Source organism: Topomyia yanbarensis, chromosome 1 (genome assembly GCF_030247195.1).
Source record: "Topomyia yanbarensis strain Yona2022 chromosome 1, ASM3024719v1, whole genome shotgun sequence".
Classification (NCBI taxonomy): Eukaryota; Metazoa; Arthropoda; class Insecta; order Diptera; family Culicidae; genus Topomyia; species Topomyia yanbarensis.
In genome coordinates, this window is record NC_080670.1 from 129,659,442 (window position 1) to 129,682,166 (window position 22,725).

General features: G+C 38.4%; 1 protein-coding gene across 4 annotated transcripts in view; it reads left to right on the top strand.

The window, feature by feature from the left end:
- LOC131687251 (UNC93-like protein MFSD11) overlaps positions 1-22,340 on the top strand; it is a 157,065-nt gene extending 134,725 nt beyond the window's left edge. For 3 of the 4 annotated variants that reach the window (XM_058971346.1, XM_058971454.1, XM_058971510.1), the window contains 2 exons: positions 20,187-20,620; positions 22,124-22,340. In XM_058971346.1, the coding sequence (XP_058827329.1) occupies positions 20,187-20,620; positions 22,124-22,303 (614 nt within the window). In that variant the 3' untranslated portion in view covers positions 22,304-22,340. The remainder of the gene's footprint in view (positions 1-20,186; positions 20,621-22,123) is intronic. The other variant, XM_058971398.1, reaches the window with a different exon arrangement.
- The last annotated feature ends 385 nt before the right edge of the window (positions 22,341-22,725 follow it).

The following is a 22,725-nucleotide window of genomic DNA, read 5'->3' on the forward strand; positions in this document are numbered from 1 at the left end:
ATTCAAATTGACAGTTCGACAGTTAAATAATTGTTGTTGGAGGATGTGAAAAGAAAGGTGGAAACAGTTTTCTGTACTTTATTTAGGTTGTCGATATTTTTCAGTAAAAAATAAAGGGCAAATATGAAAACGAAAACATGTTATGTCAAATGTTTTTTTGGCGATTTCATTAGTGGATATTTAAGTTCCAAAGCTGCGAGTGACATAATTTAAAACTGTTTTTACAGCTGTCAATTCCAAATACCTATCCATTGGTCAACATTTGTGGTTGGAACTGTCAAATTTCAATCAAAAGTGAAAAAAGTTCGCCAAATGGTCCACAGCCTAAAAGTATATATGACGTTTTTTTCTAGACGTAGAAACTGATTCTGTTTACAACCCAAATTGCTATCAGTTCATATATTTAAGTTCATGATTTTTTAAAAGAGTCATGTAAGTTTTATTTGGAAAAGCAAAAGGCAATTTGTTAGTCATACTATCGAAGAAAATAAAAACAAGTTGTTTGAAAAAAAATATTGCAAATTATCGGCATTATGGCCGCGTCCCCGCACAGTGGCACGACGAGTGACAAAACCCCAAAAATGAATGTCTTGTAATTCTTTTCAAAATATTTATTTTATTTTTCTCCCAGTTTGAATAAAAGTATCTCCAAATGTTACTACAATCGGATGAAAACTGAGGGTTTCTGTTCAATTCCATTCATTAAATTTGTTAGTACCTTAGAGCTTCAAATGGCGATATCTCAAGAACTACACGGCCGATTGAAATTATTTTGAGTTCTTTGGAAAGATGAATGAATATGCTAAACTATAGATGTGAGCTTTTTGCACAAAAATGATCCACGTCTGTCCTGCACCAAGAAAAATTAATTGAGAAATCCAATGTCAGTTCAGTAATTTATCTTTATACGTTCTCCAATTTTTGAGATGGTCTCCCATGGGTCACTTATTATCAATCTGACTCAGAATTTAGTGTAGTTCCAACATATAAAAGCCTCATCTTACGCATTTTTGCGCCGAAGGTGTTATGTCTATGTTTTTGAAAATACCCGTATGGAGACGCCCTGTAGTTCATAAATCTTCTTACAAATTGATTGCCTACAGAACATCATACTACTGAAAAATTAGTAATTTTTACCTGTTTGTCAACCATTTCTGTCATCCGATGTGATGCACTTCTGTTATTAACGTGTATATTAACCCTTTAACGTCCAACGCCTTCAAATGGGTTTATATAAAAGTAGTCGAAAATAAAATTATGGAATTTCAAAACTGATATCAGAAATGAATTCAGCGATCCTAAATTAGTTAAAAACCCGATTTTTAGCCACATAAACCAATTTTTATAATTTTGTCACAACTTTATATGAACAGGCCACTGTTGTGGCCGAAGCGCATTTTTTCGCAGCGGCTTACGGTGAACACTCTCCCAGACGAACCGCTCAACTTAAATCGAAAAAGTATGTAAGCTATTATAAAAAATGTATTCTGGTGTACTTGAACGGTTTCGACATTAAAAAAATAATTCTGCGATAAAAGAACTGTGTTGATAACAAAATTTATGTTTTAGGTGTTCTAAATTTAAAATAAAAAATTACAAAAAATTAAATAAATTCTGATAAAAAAGGAACCATTCAAGTACACGAGAATGTAAATACGAACAATTTAAAACAAAATTTATGAAAATCGATTGAGTAGTTTTTGAGATGTCACGTTCACCGCAACGGTTCTTTTCAAGAAACTCTATTCTTAGATAATTGCGTTCAAAGTTTTGTGTTAACTACATACGAGGATGGAACCAACGCGCTTCTAACGGCTGTAGTTCTAGCACAGAGAACAGACATATAAGCTAGAACAAACTTTCCCGAAAAGCCTGTGTAAACATTTAAATAAAAATACGTTGAAAATCACCATCGCATACAGGTTCGCATGCGTGAGTCACCATTGTATCCAAGTTTGCACACAAGTCCCGTATAGCGATTGCTGGCCGATCGAAGCGCCAGCCAGTGGCAAGTTGCTACTTGCTGTTGTCATTTCAAAGCGACAGTTTTATTTCTTACACAAGTTGAAAACTTTACTTGTATGTCAGTTCTCAGTGGTTCTAGTGCTCCGATCTGGATGAAATTTCGCACAGATATTTTCGTCAGTATGTACTTTCAGAATATGCAATATTTTTTTGAACCTTAACCACTTAAGCGATTAGGCATTTTGTTTAAAAAATATCATGCTTTGAAGTGAAAAGGACTAATAGATATTTTTCAACCAGTCGTCAGATGAATTTCAATAAATGAACAGTTTACGAAGAAAATAACGTCACATGTTTCTATGGGATATGAGGTGGAGCCGTCAATCGTAAATTACACTCGAATGTAACATTAAATAAATAAGAACTTTTTTGCAGATTCTTTTTTACATTTGAAAAATAAACCGGTACATTTTTCTTATTCAATAGTGGTCGACATTTCACAAATCAGATAAACGTGTCTCTACCGGCGAGTTTCCTTATTCAAGGATTCTGTTAGTTTAATTTTTATAAAATTAAATTCTATTTTTCACCTTCAATTTAATAACGGTTTTTAATAATCAGTGCAAGAAAATTTTTAGGAAAGAATGAAGGAAAAAAACTCCACGAACATCTTCTTTTTAAAATAGAAGGTGAGACACATCGTTCCGAAATGTGTTCCTTTTCACTCGAATACTGGAACCAATCTGTCGTCTGACTTTATCTTCGAATCAATGTAAAGCACCCGGAAAAAAAACTTTCACTGATTTTATACTGTCCCTAGCTCTATTTCCATCACACGATTGAAGTCATGTGCCGGTCACACGCTTGCATCAATGACACGCAAAAAGAAATTTGCTCATTTAATCGTCGCCCACCTTGATCGATTTTTACTGTCGGAAGTTTTCTTGCTTCGTGACAAGTGCTTTTATTTACACTTCGTGCGTAGTGTCTGTTTCTCCCTCCCAGAGGATAGGTAATGTTCGATTGGATTCGTTTTTTGACAGCTAAACGCGAATCCAACCGATCCAAAATGAAGTCTCCGCAGTTCTCTTTCTAGAGTTTTTCTAGTTGCTACCCGCCATTCTTTACCGCTTCAGAAGGATGTGCTCCTTACTCTTTGATGATTTCGTTTTATCTGCCCTTCTCTTCGCTTTCATGTTGGTGCGAGCAGAACGATTTTCCAAAACGCGCCGTGTGCATTGAAGCGAAGAACAGAAAAAATAACAACAGTCGCATATACGCTCGCATTACGATACTCTGTAGTAGTGTGAGTGTGTGAAATGGGCATATGATTAGTTCTATGTGAACTCGTTCGATGGTGTTACTGAACTGAAGACTGAATTTTGTCAAAGTGAACAGGGTCTGACTAAGGAGAGTTATATGACCAAAAATGGAAAACTACATCAACTCCAATTTAATTCAATTCTATACTGATCGTTTGTATATTGTCGCGCTTATAATAAAATCTCACATTGCGTGCGTCCGAAAGGTGCATCAAATATAGCCGCAGTTGCTCCGCAAGCCGATTTCAGTAGAGTCACTAACCAATGAGACAGTCTATAACGTAAGCGAACTATACACGGAAACGAAAAACTACCCAAAATTGAGTTCCTTTGACTCAATCTCGTGGTATTGTGGGGGAACTTAAAATTAGGTAAACCGTGTTGAAGGTAGTTTCCATTTAACCACGGAAAAAATTACAACTCATTGCTAGGTTTTTATACTCAAATTTAAGTTAAATTTACCTAATTTTGAGTATGCCCCAAACAACTCAAATGTACCTTTCTCCACTGAAGACCTCGATTGAGTCGAATCTCTCGTTTTGTTTTTGACAACACTAATAAGTGCGAAAGCGACGCACAACTCAAAAGTAAGTTAAAAGAATTTATGCTGCAGGTTGTTTTATTTAACCGTGTAGGAATGAGCAGCAGTCTCTATTAAAAATAAATGTAGAGGGTATTCTCTTGCTTTGTTTGTTTATTTTTCTGCCCCCTGTGTGCTTTTCGAAAGCTCCAAGGAAAAGCTTCCTATGAATTTGTATAGGCGGCTGTCACGTGCCTATCTGAATTGAGCTTTCATATAATCGCATATCGAGCGATTATCCTGCAAGGCACAATATACTTTAATTATGGACATCCTTGGGTATTTCAAATTGGGTAATATGTTTGTTTGAAGACAAAAATATCGAAAAGTGACATCCCACATGCACTTTTTTAAACTTTTCGTATCTCTACTGAATTTTGAATGAAACCTATGCTCAAATGGGTCATTTAAAAATTGACCACACCTGATATAGGTCGATATTATTGAAAATGCAAATTTATTGTGCGCTTTTATGAAAAATAACGGATAAAAAATATAACTACAAATTAGATCCGGGAAAATGGCGCCCAAAGACCTCTGAACTATCGAACTACATATACTTGCATCCCATTCAAGGATGATTTTAACTTATAGCGACGGTTTCAATGCCACAATTTGCCTTATGCTGAGAACGCTTCAATTGAAGCTTCAATGCCAGAATTGGTACAGGCATTGGACAATTCAATAGACGTTTCGTTTGAGTGCTCCGTATTTTACACGTAAATTATCCAGGATTTCAAACACAGTTTATTCATTGGACAACTAATGCTAAACTACAACTGATACTGAGTTGTACGGAAACCCCCAAAATACATTTTTCATGATCAATGTTACTAAAAGATTTATTTGCGAAAAAATACGACTTGTAATTTTAATTATGTTCGTGTTTCAAAAGCAGTCTGGGGATACTTTCAATGGCCACTGGCTTTTCGATGAACTTAAATACTTATTCTGGTAGTTTGAAAGTAATGGACTTTGTCATTGTATTGTTATTCTTATTCATTCTATTAATTTTATTGATTTTATGAAGCCTCTGCATACCGTGTTATTTATGAACAACAACGTTTTCAAACAGCTATAATTTTGGGGTTAGACAAGATTTCCTCACAAAAAAGTTAAATTAATAATTGTGACTATCACCGTTTATTTGAGCGCTAATAGTTTCAAGAAATATCCGTAGAACTGAAGTTATTGCAATTGTTCTGATTGGATTTCACTGGAGCAGTGCTGCCAAAGAATCAATTATCGGTGAAAAAATATATTTTGATATATCTTCGTTGTCTTCAAATATTGTTGAAAACTGATAAATTTTATCAATGTAGATATTGCTTTCAGCTATGTTTTCTGCTCAATCAAACTATTGAAAACTTTGCAGGAGATGTGTATTAAGGATCGGTATGTAAAAATTGAGCAGCTTCTCACACTGCTAGATAAGCATCTATCTTGATCAAAACAGGTTTTTCGTGTTTCTTTACTCTAACAATTGTAAGAAAAACGGTTTGGAACCATATATGTGCTAGAAAAATATTAGGTATGAAAGGGTTTACTTGTGTCCATATTATATTATTTATCTTAATAATTCAATTTTTTATTTATTCATATCATTTATTTTAATCGCTTTATTAAATTGTTATTTTTAACAAGTTCAAATGTTTTATTCGCTTTCTTCATTTTATTAATTCTGTTTCGTCAGTTCTTTTTATTATTGGATGCCAGCTTGAAACAATTTAATTTCATAACTTTTGTAATATTGTCTAATTTTTATTTGAGCTTATTTGGTTTACTTTAATAATTTGATTTAAATTAATCATTCTATCCATTTTATGAACAACTTTTTATTTTTTTTGCTTCATAATTATTTTAAATTTTTATTTGTTTTATTACTTTTTGTAATTTATGCAGTTTATTCGAAAAGTTATTCGTGCAGGACTCGAAACTGTGCTTATCTCACATCTAGTTGCTTGCCAACTTTGCGTGTGTTCGGCAAACTAATGAATAATACAGCAGTGATAAGTGTGTATCTCACTGATAGGTGGATTAAATCGGTTTTTATTTTTGCATATGATTTAATATGAAATATACAACAATATGAAATAACATTGAAAATCGATTAAGAAGTCTCCGTTATTTCAATTTATATAAAAAAATATTAAAGGGTTGTGTACAAGACACGACCACGATGACCATAAAAATGCGACCATTTTTGTGAGCAAGCCATATTATTCGTGGATACATCATGTAATGCCATCGATTTATTTAGGACTACACACAAAAAGTAACAAATCGTATCCTCTACGGAATCTACTACACAATTGTTTTGATTATTTTCCAACAAATCGCGCAAAAATCTGTTTGTTCCGTACAGCACCGCCCAAATAATTTACGTTGCAAAACAAATCGGCAACTTCATTTGCCAAACACTTAGAAACGATCGAAACATTTTTCCGTCAATGTCACTTTTCTGATTCAAATTTTTGTAGAACGATTTTGTGGTCCTAATAAGGACCGTTTGATGTGATTATATCGCCGTTTCCTTGCAAAAACAATGCGACTTCTGTACACGTCTAGTGATGAAGGCAATTTTGAGAGCGCCTTTGTTTGCTGCTGCTAACGGGGAATATTCCTTCCAGGAACTAACGAAGCGAGTCGCCGGCGACAAACGAACTGATTTCAACGATGATCAAATGCAAACTGAAAACATTTTCCTATAGACAATTCGTTTTACCTAACGACGATGAATCCCTCTGGATAAAGACTCGCCATCTCTATCTTATTCTTATTATTTATATGTAGGTCTCATTCCAATCGAGCACGAGACTTGTCAAAGGCACTCAATCCGAAGAAAATCGCTTCGAATCCTTCTGGAGTGAGGGCCATTGACAGGTCTTGTGCTCGATTGGAATGACACTGACAGATAAATGGTAAACAAACGATAGACGTATCGAGTCTTTATCCAGAGCGATTCAGCGTCCTTAGTTTCACCTATCTGTAATGTGGTTCATCGTCAAAAAGGCGGCGGTTACAAGTAAACCACCAATCAAAGCACGGCTAATTAATGCTTTTACAAAATCATTTCTATCAAAATTTACGGTAATCGTATCCTCTACGGAATCTGCTACACAATTGTAATGATTATTTCCAAAATCACGCAAGAATCTGTTTGTTCCGTACAGTACAGCGGCAATTATTGGCCGTGTGTTTATGAGAATCTTTTAGGTACGTACGTCCGTACACTACTCGTCGACCATCAAGTATGGAATGATAAGGCAAAAGAAAATTCAGCACATATATTTGTAACTTTTCCTTGTTTGATTGACCTCTTAAATGCTCTGTATTGACGGCTCTGCTCGGAATAGCCGCCTCGTATATGCACATTTCCCCCTTTTGCGTGAAATTTTTAATTTCAATTCAACCGATTTTTAATAGAATACTTATATAGTACATCAAGCTTATTAGCAATTATATTCAAGTCAGGTGTTTCTGAATCGATAGGTGTATAAATGATTGAAATCCATCAACTAATTGTAAAATTATAACCGTACAAACCTTACATAGTTACGTTACATAGGAGATTTTTAAAATTTAAAATGACACCCAGCGCAGATAGTGCAGTAAGACATTTTAATGTCAAAATATTAATAACTTTTGCAGTAAACTTTTTTTCTCATAATGTAAAATTTAAATTGAAAGAACAACTCATCACTTTTAACTGGTGAAAAAATAAGAAGGAATGATGCTACCAATCGTGAGAAATTAAATAAAATCCAAACTAATGTTAAAAAACCTGTTTTAATCTACCTAGCGGTGCAATTGTGCCTTTCTCAATCATGAACACGAGAATTTTTTAGTTGCTTATATTTATTAAAAGCTTTCAAATGTATACAGGGTGTTTGGTTCAGGGTTAAGAATCTGTCGGGGGTGATAGACTGCTTTATTTGGAGAAAAAAATTGTTCTACACATACCTCTAAATCTCAACCGTTACAGAGTTATTGAACTTTTTGTGTAAAAAACTTATTTGTCTTAAAATACCTCTAACTTTAAAAGTATACTTTGTATTTTAAATATTTCAGTTCCATTTGAAAGGTGAGAAAATTTCCTATTGAATGGTGTTCTCATATCTTTTAAGTAATTAGTTTTAATTACCTTTTAGCTGTAAAGTAGTTAAAAGTTAGTGTTTTTGAGAAGGTTTTTGCTAATTTTCTCAAAATAATGAAGTATGATTATAGCAATATCCATTATCCAAAAGTTGGGTTTTAGGACGATTCATAATTTGTTCTTGGACGTCATATTTCTATCTCTTCTCATTTCTTTGTAATTTCATTACTATACTTTTCCTGTAACCGACTTGCAAGTGCTTAAAAGACTCTAATCTAAAAAATATGCTTTATATCGTTATTTATAAGATTTTATTGGAAAGCTGAGAAAATGTCCTATCAGTGTATGTACAAATATCTTTTAGTTAAGTGTACTAAATGATTTTTTACTAACGAAATCACTCAAAATTTGTGTTTTTTGGAGAGTTTTTTAATTATTCTAATTATTAATCAACAAAATTTATCGTTACTATTGTTCATTTGATGCCCCTTAATGTTCTCTATAACTTTTTATTTGACACTTTGTCTATATCTTTTTTCATTTTGCTGCTATTTAATAGTTAACACAGCATGAGCTCGCCACAAATGTAGTGGGTTCGAAATCGTTATTTTTGCATATGAAACGATGTGATAAAAACGATTTTGCGTCGAAACCAAAAGAGATAATTGAATGGAGTCAAAGAAAGAACTGTAGAACTTGCTGAGATGCATTATTTCCATGATAATAATGGTGATGTTTATTATTTACTATTTTAAGAAAATTAACGAAAATGCTAATAATAGCACTAACTTTAAACTAATTTACTTTTAAAAGAATACTAAATTCACTTAACTGAAAGGTATTAATACATTTTTCACTGTAAAATTTTCCTGGCTTTCGAATAAAAAGAAAAAAAAGTACCATACTTTTTCAATTAGAGTAGGTACTAGTGAAAATGAGATAAAAATATCCAAGTTGAATAACCCAAAACCGGGAAAATAAGAAAAAGTAAGTGCATCATGTCAAAGAACGTAAAATGATGACGTTAACTATTAGTATTTTCAAGAAATGAACGAAAAATCGTTTAAAATTGTATAATTTTCAATAAATTACTTTGAAAAGGCTACTTAAACTCATTAGCTGAAACTTGTAAGGTCATCACTCAATGCGAAATTTTCTCACCTTTCGAATGGAACTAAAACATTTACAATACAAATTATACTTTTAAAGTTAGAGGTATTTTAAGACAAATAAGTTTTTTACACAAAAAGTTCAATAACTCTGTAACGGTTGAGATTTGATGGTATGTGTAGAACAATTTTTTTCTCCAAATATGGCAGTCTATCACCCCCTGAGAGATTCTTAACCATGAACCAAACACCCTGTATATATATATATATATATATATATATATATATATATATATATATATATATATATATATATATATATATATATATATATATATATATATATATATATATATATATATATATATATATATATATATATATATATATATATATATATATATATATATATATATATATATATATATATATATATATATATATATATATATATATATATATATATATAACAATTTTATTATACATGACTTGACAACTATATACAAGAAAAGAAATCATTATTCGAGTTCTAAAATTTTGCCAAAGGAAAACCAACCACGGTAACATTGAATTGAAAAAATGAGCGGAATCGGTTAAGTCCCAAAAAGTCGATTTTTATAAAAAAAAATTTCGAGGTAACATTAAATCACGACGTTTCATGCATTTTAAAGATGTTTGGCATCAAAAATACGAATTCGATTTCTGAAATTTGAAAAAAAAAATTGAGATCCGGCTTACATGGGAATTTCATATGTGACCGGACGGTTCAGTGTATATTTCCGGAACCATATAAGCGATCTGTGCGAAATTTTATAGACATCTGTGGGGATAATATAGCTATCATTTGGGACTAATGATGCGAAAATCGGCACAACCATTTCCGGGAAATTGATGTGAGTTCGTAAATTTTGAAAGATGGCCGCTTTTCCCGGGCACTTCCGGAACCGTCTATGGTGGTCAATGTAGCCAACGAAAGTTTGGTTGGCCGTCGATGATCTAGAACTGCAAATTTAAGTTGTTTGAGAGACATTTTAGCGAAATTTTTACCTTTTTTGCTTTTATCGGAGTGTCGGTTTGAATCACAATTTGTTATGTGATCGCACGGCACAACTCTTAACTCCAGAACCGGAAGTCGGATCGGGATGAAATTAAATAGCCATTTACGGGGGCGCAACACGTTTCATTTGAGACTAAGTTTGGTTGAATCGGTGTAGCCATCTCCGAGAAACCGATGTGACTGTTATTCTGTATTTGGGTACTTCCGCCGGGGCTTCCAGAACCGATGATGATGGCCAATGTGGCCAAATAGACTTTGAATGGTTGTTAGTGACCTAATACTTCAAATCAAAGCAGTTGTGGTCATATTTTGAAAAAAATTCACCTTTATACATTCATTGCAGAATTTATTAAAATCGACATTTTCTGTGTGATCGTACTCATCAGCCTGTAATTCCGGAACCGGAAGTCGGATCCATTCTAAATTCAATAGCAGCCTATGGGAACGTTGTACCTTTCATTTGAGACTAAGTTTGTCAAAATCGGTTCAGCCATCTCTGAGAAAAATGAGTGAAATTTTTGGTCACATACACACACAGACGCAAGGAGGATGGTTGTGATGATCTGGGCCGCGGTCACCACGTAAAGCAAGATAGGTCATAACCCCAATTCCAAGGCGTGCCGAGGGATGAGTGATCGAGGGGGTGAAAAAGATGCTCGATCGTTAACGGAGCCTGTGGGGTACCTGGGCAACCCCCACAGTAAGCGTCCCTTACCACGTTAGTGCGGAGTTCTGGCGTTGCGAACATTTATTCTTGCGCAACTGGTGGATATTAACACGGAAGTGAACAAAAACAAAAATTAAAGGTTTGTGTACAGGACACGACCACGGTGACATTAAAAATATAGCTTTTTTATCTATCACACATATCGACACACGTTCTTATTCACTCGCCTGTTTTCATATGTTACAATTTGCTATATACCCTCCCCATTAAAACATAATTTATTGAAGGTCTTTTAACGGTAATCTATTAATTAATCAAGTATCTCACTAGGTGATTGGCATTATTTGGCTGATCCATCTAGTAAAAATAGGCTGGTCTGTCCAGAAAATATATTCAAACGAAAAGTTCCATATTGAGAGCTGTGATGAGGAAACCCACGCCCGCGAACGGAAATATACAGATTCTCCATAAAATATGAAATTTCATTTTCCATTTAAATTTTCAATAATGTACTAATGAACTTAAGTAAACAATCTTAAGTGTAAGTATTTCTTGAACGATTAGTGGTGGAAAAATGAAATTATTTGATAAATTACATTGTTATGCAACGTTCGCACTACCAGTTAAAACGGGTTTTTATGCTATCTTGGTGACATTTTTCTTGTTGCTAATTATTAAAACGTGTTATAACTCTGTAGTGTAAACATTGTATTATTAAACCAATTCTGCAGCGTTTTATGTTATATAGGTGTTTTATGTGGTAATAGAACTGACATAATTATATCTTCAGTACAGCGGTTTGTTTCATAATTTAAAACAGATTTATTTTAAAATTTAAATTAGTATACCCAACCGTTCTATTTGTTGTATACTTAAAAACCCAATTAGAACTATGTTTTAAATAGATAGTGTAGGACAGATATTCTGACTGGATAAACTGGGAAAACAATTTTAAGTCCAGTAACGCTTAAGACATGGCTTGAATTTGAATCGAAAAAGAACACCCGCTTCAACTGCTGCTGGGACGGTAAGTTCTGTTTTAAAATTTTCCGTTGTGTGCAGTACGAAACAAAAGTGTTTGAAATTAGAAAACAAAAAGTTCTGCTGGGAATGTGATTGTTTCCGATGCAATTACACTCAGATTTTTCACGCAGGGGATACAGGCCGTGTAAATAAAAACCGCGTAAATTTAAAAAAACGCGTTAATGAAAACCGCGTAAATTTCAAAATCCGCGTAAAAAACCTCCTATATAAAATACTACGCTGCTGAACAGTGCAATAACTACAGAAGCACGTTGTCAGATGCCTTACTGATAAAAAACATATAACCGAAATATGAAACATGAAAACCAATAGGCTCTTTACCCTACGCAACTACAAAGCGCCGTAAACATGGATTAACAAGTTACAACGCACACGCATGCATAAAAATAAATATATTTTTTTCAAACGCAACACTCTTAAGCAGCACACACGGTATTGAATTAAATCCAAACCACCCCGCCCACCCACTTTGCAAATCATTCTGTGACACCATGCTGGTACCCTACAAATCCGCACACGGCCACCGCTGCCGAAAATGCATAGCGTCTACCGCTTATTGTAGTGCCCAGACGCTGCAGCCATGATCTTACCCGTTCGACATAAGAACAAAAACTGATTCAAACGGGTACGCGTCACCTCTATTTATAAACTAACCGTATATGGTTTAGTCACTTAGGTGCGAGTGTGTGCAAATGCCAACGTTACCGAAAATCGATAGCGCTTATTGCATCGCCCGGAGACGACGTTGCTCGTGTGGGATAAGAGCAACAACTGATTTAAACGGACATGCGTTGCTTCTATTTATGACTTTTCGTGTTTCATTGAGCAACTAAGCTGCCCTCTTTTGACGGCTGTGTCTGAGAAATCTGCCTCACGAATGGTAATTTTCCCGTTTTTCGTGAACTTTTCAATTTTACCAATTTTTAAAAGTCTACTTTTATTGGGGAGATATTAAATTATTACCAATATTTAAGTTAGGTGTTTCTGAATCGGTTGGTGTATGAATGATTAAAATCCATCTAGTAATATCGGAGTTATAAGCGTGCAAACCTTACATAGTTTCGTTACATGGGAGATAGTTTAGATTTTAGAATGACACCTAGCCCCAGATAGTGGAGTAAGACATTTTTAATGTCAAAACAATAAACAAACGGAGGTGCCAAACCCGTTTGCTAGAGGTGGTTTGGCGAGGTCTCCCCCCCCCCCCCCCGTGTGGAGAGTACTGGAGCGACGTGTGCTGCATCTGATAGCACCAGTGACCCCCCAGCAATAATAATCAATAATCGAGTTCACTAGAGCAAAGCAAAATATAAGCAAGGAGCTGAAGCAGAGCCTCCTGGTACTCCGGAAAGCTGTTCGTGTCGCAAGACAGGAACAGCAGGCTTACGCCAAGAGGGTGGAATGTCGGGAGAAGTCTGACAGAGAAACCCAGACAGTGGCCTCCAAAAGGGAGGGAAGAGAGAAGGTCGACATAGGTACCCAGACAGTGGCCTTCAACTTCTATGGAGCAGCCATGTCGCTCGAAGCGGCGGCCGAGTTCCCCTCGAAGGGCAAAGGCAAGGGCAATCGCAAGACGGCGTCGAACGCGAAGCGCCCTAGGAAGTCACCAGACGAGGGTGCAAAAACCGACACCACACGGCGTGCAACTGTTAAGGCCAAACGCCGTTTGGTCGAGGTAAGTGAGGACGAGAGTGACCTCGCTGGGCAGAGTGATGGTACCAGCAACCCGGCGCAACCGGGGTAGGTGGGCGTACACCCCTGGACGCTGGTCACCAAGAAGAAGCCGGTACCGACATCGGAGGCACCGCGGCCCGCGAAGAAGGCCAAGGACAGAGGCGAGGCCTTGTGGTTAAAAACCGACAAGGACAAATATGCCGACGTCCTAAAGTCGATGACGGCGGCCGAAAGCCTCTCGGCCCTTGGGCAAGACGTGCGTAGCGTGAGACGCACCAACACAGGAGAAATGTTTCTGGTGCTGAAGCGAGGCGCACAATCTAGTGCGGTGTTCAAGGCCTTGGCCCAAGAGGTCCTTGGTGAAGGCGCCCAGGTCAGGTCGCTAGGGGCGGAAATGACTCTCCAGTGCAAGCATCTGGACGAGTTCACGACCGCAGAAGATGTCGTCGCAGCCGTCAAGGAGCAATGCGACGTGACAATCTAGCGGGCCTCAGTGCGTTTTAGAGGGGGGCCCTCTGGCACCCAAGTAGCCTACCTCAGGCTACTGAAGGCGGATGCCAAAAAGGTAACCAAGAAAGGTAAGCTGAAGATCGTCTGGTCGGTATGTCCAACTAGCATACCCCAGCCGCCTTCAGTGGATAGGAGATTGCAGCTCTACGATCAGCCTGCCTCAGCGCTAGACGTAGGATGCAAAGAGCTCGCACCGAGGATGCAAGAGAGAACCGCCGTGAAGTGTTTCGAGCTGCGAAATTGGCCACTAACAGGGCCATTAAAAGCTGCAAGAGAGCGTGTTTCGACAACTTGTGTGAGAGTGCCAACGCGAATCCGTGTGGTGACGCCTACAGGATTGTGATGGCCAAGACCAAAGGGGGCTCTTCACCCCCAGAGCGGTCTCCGGACCGGTTGGCGACGATTATCAAAGTACTCTTCTCGTCTCGAGCCACAAGCCCCTGACCACCTGCACTACGAGACAGTGCGGGCACGGCCGAAATGGTGACTCCAGTGACGAATGAAGAACTAGTCGCAGTGGCTAAATCCCTAGCAATGAATAAAGGTCCAGGGCCGGATGGAGTTCCAAACAACGCTCTTAAGGCTGCGAGTGCCGTTTCCCCGATAGATGGAAAAGGCAGAAATTGGTGCTGTTGCCGAAGCCCGGGAAGCCGCCAAGCGACCCATCGGCGTACAGACCAATCTGTCTGATCGACAGGACTGGAAAATTGCTTGAGAGGATTATCCTCAACAGGCTAACTCCGTACGCAGAAGGTACGGACGGTCTGTCAAGCAACCAGTTTGGCTTTCGGAAGGGTAAGTCTTCAGTGGACGCTCTCAACTCAGTGATAAATACTGCCGAGATAGCGATCCAACGAAAAAGGCGAGGCATTCGATACTGTGCGTTAGTGACACTTGACGTGAAGAACGCATTCAACAGCGCAAGCTGGGATGCCATCGCGCTCTCGTTACACCTCCTGATCCTGAAAAGTTACTTCCAGAACCGCGTACTGTTATACGAAACCGATGCCGGTCAGAAAAGGGTTCCGATTACCGCCGGAGTCCCGCAGGGCTCGATCCTAGGCCCGGTGCTATGGAACCTCATGTATGACGGGATTCTGAGGCTGAAGTTCTCTCTTGGGGGTCTACGGGGAGTCAATTCCTGAGGTAGAACTAACCGCAGAACACGCGATCAACACGGTGAAGGAATGGATGAGCGCGAGAGGCCTGGAGCTCGCTTATCATAAGACGGAGGTAGTTATCGTCAACAACCGCAAGTCGGCACAACATGCAGTTATCCATGTGGGAGAAGTCGCGATCACTTCACAACGGAGTCTGAAGTCTCTCGGATTATAGACGACAAGCTGACCTTCGGCAGCCACGTCGACTATACATGCAAGAGAGCGTCGACTGCTGTTGCGGCTCTATCGAGGATGATGTCCAACAGCTCAAAGGTGTGCGCCAGTAGACGTAGGTTACTGGCAGGCGTTGCCGCCTCAGGTACGGTGGCCCGTCATGGTCGAGAGCACTGAGGGTAACCAGTTACCTACAGAAACTGGAGAGCACCTACCGCGTGATGTGCCTCAGAGTAATATCTGCCTACCGCACGGTATCACACGATGCGTGATAGCGAGCATGATGCCAGTCGGGCTGATCATTCGGGAAGATGAGGAGAGTTTCGAGCTACGTGGAAATAGAGGAGCCCGCGAGCGCACCAGGGTGACCTCGGTCGCCAGATGGCAGCGTGAGTGGGATAACTCCTCCAAAGGTAGGTGGACCCACTGGCTGATACCTAGCATATCGAGCTGGGTGGGAAGACCCCATGGGGAAGTTCACTTCCACCTGACACAATTCCTGTCAGGCCATATCTGCTTCCGACAGTACCTCCACAGGTTCGGGCACGCGGAGGTCCCAGCCTACCCGGACTGCCCAGGTGTAGACGAAACTGCCGAACACATACTGTTCGTATGTCCTCGGTTCAACGTCGAAAGAAGAGCAATGCTTGACGTCTGTGGCTGGGACACAACCCCTGATACCCTTATTCAGCGGAAGTGTAAATCGGTGGAGAAGTGGAACGCAGTCTCGGCTGCTACCACCCAGATTAACTGTAGGCTACAGGTAATCTGGCGAACCGAGCAACAGACGACGGGCACGGCTAACTAGTGATTGGTTAGTTGGAGCGAAAAAGGCCGAGCGCAAAAAAGGGAGTGAATGGTTTGCTCATGCTGAGGCAGGTTTGGCGCAGCGACTGGCAACCGCGTAAGGGGTAAACCCAGCCACTCCGAAGCAAGACCGAAGAGCGAGTGCATAGGCGTATAAGTGGACTGCCTCATGCCAAGATGGGAGGGTCGTAGCGTAGTATGTTGGGACTTAGCTATCGATGCCTCATGGCGTGGCAGAGGAGTGAAAGGGTGAGCATCCAAGTCAGCCTCACACGGCATGTTAAGGGTGAGCACAAAAGTCAGCTTCACATGGTATGGTAGAGTCTAGCACAAAAGTAAGCCTAGCAAGGAATGAAAAAGGTCAGCCTCGCATGGTATGTCAGAAGTGGGGCCTAAGAAAAATGTCCCACATGGAATGCCAGGGGGAGTGAAAGAGGTATAATAGAGTGGCACGATCGAGAGTGAACCAGGTGGTAGGGTGAGCACCCAAGTCAGCCTCACATGATATGGGTGAGGCGAGCACAAAAGTAAGCCTAGCAAGGAATGAGTAAGGTGAGCACACAAGTCAGCCTCGCAAGGAACGTAAAAGGTGAGCACAAAAGTCAGCCTCATGTGGAGTATTTGAGAGTGAATCAAGGTGCGATAGAGAGAGAGCACCCAAGTAAGCCTCATACAGGACGTATGAACGCGTGAGTGAGAGTGAATGAGTACGTTAAGTACAGCCATCCCCCAGAAGTAATACCGAGAGGTAGTTCCTGGGGGGAACGATGGCGGAGCCCAATGGAGTTTAGTCGGTATTAATGGCTGGTCACCATTCGAGCCCGACACGCCCCCAGTACACCCCGTGTGGTAGCTTGGACACCTACCGATAGCACGTGTACTGGGCTAGGACGTAAAGGTCTTCTGCATTGTAAAAAAACACACGCACAGACATTTGCCGAACTCGACGAACTGAATCGAATGGTATATGTCACTCGGCCCTCCGGACCTCCGTTAAAGAGCAATTGCAATACTTTTCTATTGAGAAAGGCAAAAAGTAAATTGCCATTACTCTGGAAATAATACGAAATTCGAAAAACTGTTCAATTTTGATTTATTATTTACCGTTGTGAACCCATAAAAAAAATTACAGAAAAAGCTCGACCGATGAAAAATTGTTTGCACACTTGGCAGATCTTGACTAGGGGCCATCCATAAATGACGTAGCATTGTATGGGGGAGGGGGGAGTTATGTATTTTGTGATGGTGTGTGACGACAGGGGGGTAGGGGGTCATGTCATGCTACGTAGCTTTTGTAAAGAGGAATAGAGGATGACCTGATGCCACGACAATCTTACCCGTTTCACCTAACTAACATCGTTTTTGATTTTTTACGGGGACAACGAGGGGGGGGGGGGTGAGTGTTACCGTCAAGCTACGTAATTACCAGGGGGTATATAGAAGTAGAAGTTTGTGACGAAATGCTACGATGGGGGAAGGGGGTGATAAAAATCACTCAAAAACTACTACGTCATTTATGGATCATGCCCTATGGCTAAATTCGTTATTGGAGAGGCGTTTCGACTTCCTTTCATCAGAATCCGAAATTAACTTAGCTATCGCCGGATTGAAGCTAGCTCCAAAAAAATTGTGGTTCAAAGCAAACTTCTGGTCCTGCGTGATGTCCCGCAAGAAAAATTAAAGGTTTGTGTACAGGACACGACCACGGTGACATTAAAAATATAGCTTTTTTATCTATCACACATATCGACACACGTTCTTATTCACTCGCCTGTTTTCATATGTTACAATTTGCTATATACCCTCCCCATTAAAACATAATTTATTGAAGGTCTTTTAACGGTAATCTATTAATTAATCAAGTATCTCACTAGGTGATTGGCATTATTTGGCTGATCCATCTAGTAAAAATAGGCTGGTCTGTCCAGAAAATATATTCAAAAGAAAAGTTCCATATTGAGAGCTGTGATGAGGAAACCCACGCCCGCGAACGGAAATATACAGATTCTCCATAAAATATGAAATTTCATTTTCCATTTAAATTTTCAATAATGTACTAATGAACTTAAGTAAACAATCTTAAGTGTAAGTATTTCTTGAACGATTAGTGGTGGAAAAATGAAATTATTTGATAAATTACATTGTTATGCAACGTTCGCACTACCAGTTAAAACGGGTTTTTATGCTATCTTGGTGACATTTTTCTTGTTGCTAATTATTAAAATGTGTTATAACTCTGTAGTGTAAACATTGTATTATTAAACCAATTCTGCAGCGTTTTATGTTATATAGGTGTTTTATGTGGTAATAGAACTGACATAATTATATCTTCAGTACAGCGGTTTGTTTCATAATTTAAAACAGATTTATTTTAAAATTTAAATTAGTATACCCAACCGTTCTATTTGTTGTATACTTAAAAACCCAATTAGAACTATGTTTTAAATAGATAGTGTAGGACAGATATTCTGACTGGATAAACTGGGAAAACAATTTTAAGTCCAGTAACGCTTAAGACATGGCTTGAATTTGAATCGAAAAAGAACACCCGCTTCAACTGCTGCTGGGACGGTAAGTTCTGTTTTAAAATTTTCCGTTGTGTGCAGTACGAAACAAAAGTGTTTGAAATTAGAAAACAAAAAGTTCTGCTGGGAATGTGATTGTTTCCGATGCAATTACACTCAGATTTTTCACGCAGGGGATACAGGCCGTGTAAATAAAAACCGCGTAAATTTAAAAAAAACGCGTTAATGAAAACCGCGTAAATTTCAAAATCCGCGTAAAAAACCTCCTATATAAAATACTACGCTGCTGAACAGTGCAATAACTACAGAAGCACGTTGTCAGATGCCTTACTGATAAAAAACATATAACCGAAATATGAAACATGAAAACCAATAGGCTCTTTACCCTACGCAACTACAAAGCGCCGTAAACATGGATTAACAAGTTACAACGCACACGCATGCATAAAAATAAATATATTTTTTTCAAACGCAACACTCTTAAGCAGCACACACCGTATTGAATTAAATCCAAACCACCCCGCCCACCCACTTTGCAAATCATTCTGTGACACCATGCTGGTACCCTACAAATCCGCACACGGCCACCGCTGCCGAAAATGCATAGCGTCTACCGCTTATTGTAGTGCCCAGACGCTGCAGCCATGATCTTACCCGTTCGACATAAGAACAAAAACTGATTCAAACGGGTACGCGTCACCTCTATTTATAAACTAACCGTATATGGTTTAGTCACTTAGGTGCGAGTGTGTGCAAATGCCAACGTTACCGAAAATCGATAGCGCTTATTGCATCGCCCGGAGACGACGTTGCTCGTGTGGGATAAGAGCAACAACTGATTTAAACGGACATGCGTTGCTTCTATTTATGACTTTTCGTGTTTCATTGAGCAACTAAGCTGCCCTCTTTTGACGGCTGTGTCTGAGAAATCTGCCTCACGAATGGTAATTTTCCCGTTTTTCGTGAACTTTTCAATTTTACCAATTTTTAAAAGTCTACTTTTATTGGGGAGATATTAAATTATTACCAATATTTAAGTTAGGTGTTTCTGAATCGGTTGGTGTATGAATGATTAAAATCCATCTAGTAATATCGGAGTTATAAGCGTGCAAACCTTACATAGTTTCGTTACATGGGAGATAGTTTAGATTTTAGAATGACACCTAGCCCCAGATAGTGGAGTAAGACATTTTTAATGTCAAAAGAGTTCTAGTTAGGCTGTACTTCCAATAAGCATTTTTTTAGAAAATGTCGCCTCTTCCAGAGATTGTAGCTGAAGTCAATTAAAAATTGAAGTTTGCAATCAAAATAATCGAGTTTCGCTCATACTGAATTTTGTTCTCCTTTCCACGGCTTCCCAAGCGATTAATAGTTGCCAAATAACTGAAATTTATTGCTAGCTACCATGTTGCTATCAATATATTAAGAATAGATTATACCGAGTAATGCAATGGCAAATCACCCTGTCCCTTTTATTTTTCTTTTATGTGTTGCAGGTTTGATTTTATCATTCTTCAGCGGTGTTTATGGAGCCTGTATTGGATTTACTAGGGCGATCGGCGAGCAGGCTAAACAACTTGTAGGTCTCAACGGTATATTTCTTGGCGTAGGAGAGGTGCTCGGTGGAGTGGTGTTTGGTTTGCTGGGCAAGCAAACGGCCAAATGGGGTCGTGATCCAATTGTTATCGCTGGACTTATCATACATGTTGCTAGCTTCTTTCTGATATTCATGAACTTGCCTGATAGTTCTCCTTTTGGGGACACAGATGAGGTATCCTATTTCCACCCACCTTTGGTATATGTCGCCATTTTATGCTCTTTTATGCTTGGTTTGGGCGATGCTTGTTACAACACCCAGATGTATTCTATGTTGGGAGGAGTTTTTGCCAAAAATTCAGCAGAGGCGTTTTCAATATTCAAATTTACGCAGGTAAGTACCATATTTCACAGTGGTTCAAAACATGCCTTTGAGCAATTTATTTGGATGCAGCCAAAAGGATCCATATTTACGAATTGTCATGATCTACAATGTTTATGCGTATAAAAAGCGCCATCTTTTGGTGATATTCTTTTTCTAAGTTATTGATCATAGTATAGTATAGTTATGAAAAATCTAATTTTTAAACGGAAAGAGATAGCCCATGAGCGTTTTCAATAAATTTGTAAAAGAGAAAATTTGCATAAATTCTTCTAAAGATAGCTTTTCGCTGTTGTTATCGATTTATGGGACGTTTTCTTTGACTAATTCCTTAAATTCAAATGTTTAAGTCTAACATTTTTGTTTCTGATTTCTCGCGATTACAATGTTTAGAAGCATATTTTATTGCAAAAAAATACACAACTTTGTCGAAGAGACCAAATCGCTGTGGCTTATTTGACAAGAGTTGTGACAGATTTTGTGTTAATACTTCCCTGTATTTGAACGTTTATAGTTGTACTATGAAAATAGAAACATTATTTATATCATACATTATTCTGAAAGCTTCCTGGATTGTTCCTTCAAAACGGTGATAAATACATTTGTCCATAAGCACCCGTTCAGAAATTACGGGTGAAGTCGCATGAATGGCTTACTGAACAAGTAGCTTGTGTTGAAATACGTATTCGGTTGATTTTCTGAGTGGCGCGTACCCAGTGTACTAGAGCATCTGCCGGAAGGTTAAGACCGATATTCTAACAGGTGATGTATAATTTAATCCCGTTCCTGTTTATCGTGTGAATTTTAGTTTCGGGATATCTTTTAATATCGATGTTAACTTTTCGGCACAGGCGCTAGTACACTGAGCACGCACTACTCAGAACATCAAGCGAATGCGTCTTTGACACCGGTGCCTACTTGATCAGTAAGCCATCCACGCGACTTCGGGAAGGCAAGACACAAAGATTTCAACAGTATGTAAATGCTGAACGGATGCTAACGGACAAACGTATTTATCACCGTTTTGAAGAAAAATACAGAACTTTCAGAATATAGTATCATATAAATACAGTTTTTGACCATAGCAAAGTTATACATGTTAAAAACAAAAAAAATAAGCACAAAATCTGTCAAAACTCTTTTCAATAAAGCAATAGTTATTTGGTATCTTCAGCAAAGTTGGGTAATTTGTCACAATAAAGAATTTTTCTGGCCTTTGGAATCGCGAGAAATCAGAAACAAAAATGTTAGGCTTGAAAATTTGAATATAATTAGTTTGTCATAGAAAATGTTCCATAAATCGATAAGTGACAGAGAAAAGATGCCTATCTCTTTTCGTATAAATGTTTTAGCATACTATGATCAATTAAAAAAAAAAAGAAAAATCGCCAAAAGATGCTTTTTTGCATAAAGATACTTTTAACTCCAGCCAATTATGTTCCTCAAAAGCCTGTGTGCTTTCATAATCCGGTTTCTTCCATCCATTATACTTAATCTTTTTTCTATCAATTTTAGTCAGTTGCAGCGGCTGTCAGCTTCGTCTACTCGTCATATTTCGGGCTCCGAGTGCAGCTCGCAATACTTCTAGTGTCTAGCGTATGTGGCACCATATGTTTTTGCTTGGTGGAATGGGCTGTAAAACGATCCAGTGCGTTAATTAGAAACGATGTTGATAGTACAGGTCATAAGGAATAAACTTGTTTTAAACATATTCGTATTGTTTTGCATGGTACATTGCGGCTTTTATTATTTCTGCCAAATTCAGCTATTGGGCTAGAGAGTAATAAATAGTCCTTAATTCGGTACATTTATAAATTTCGGCGGCAACTGAACCAAAAGGGAGACAACAGTAAAGAAATATGGACAAGATCGCCCCAAGTTGTAATGCATGTATCATAATGGTAAATTGTAGAATGTCACTGATATACAATAAGATGGGTGTGCAATGTCAGAAACATAACCACTAAAGCCGCTTAACAAGAAGAGTTTTCCACACTTTCAATCAGAGGATGAAATAATTTATTGCATCAGCTACAGTTGTAATTTATTGAGTAACGAATTATTATTTAATTTTGTAGTAGAATACAGGTCCGCCGAGAGGAGATGGGGACGGGGTG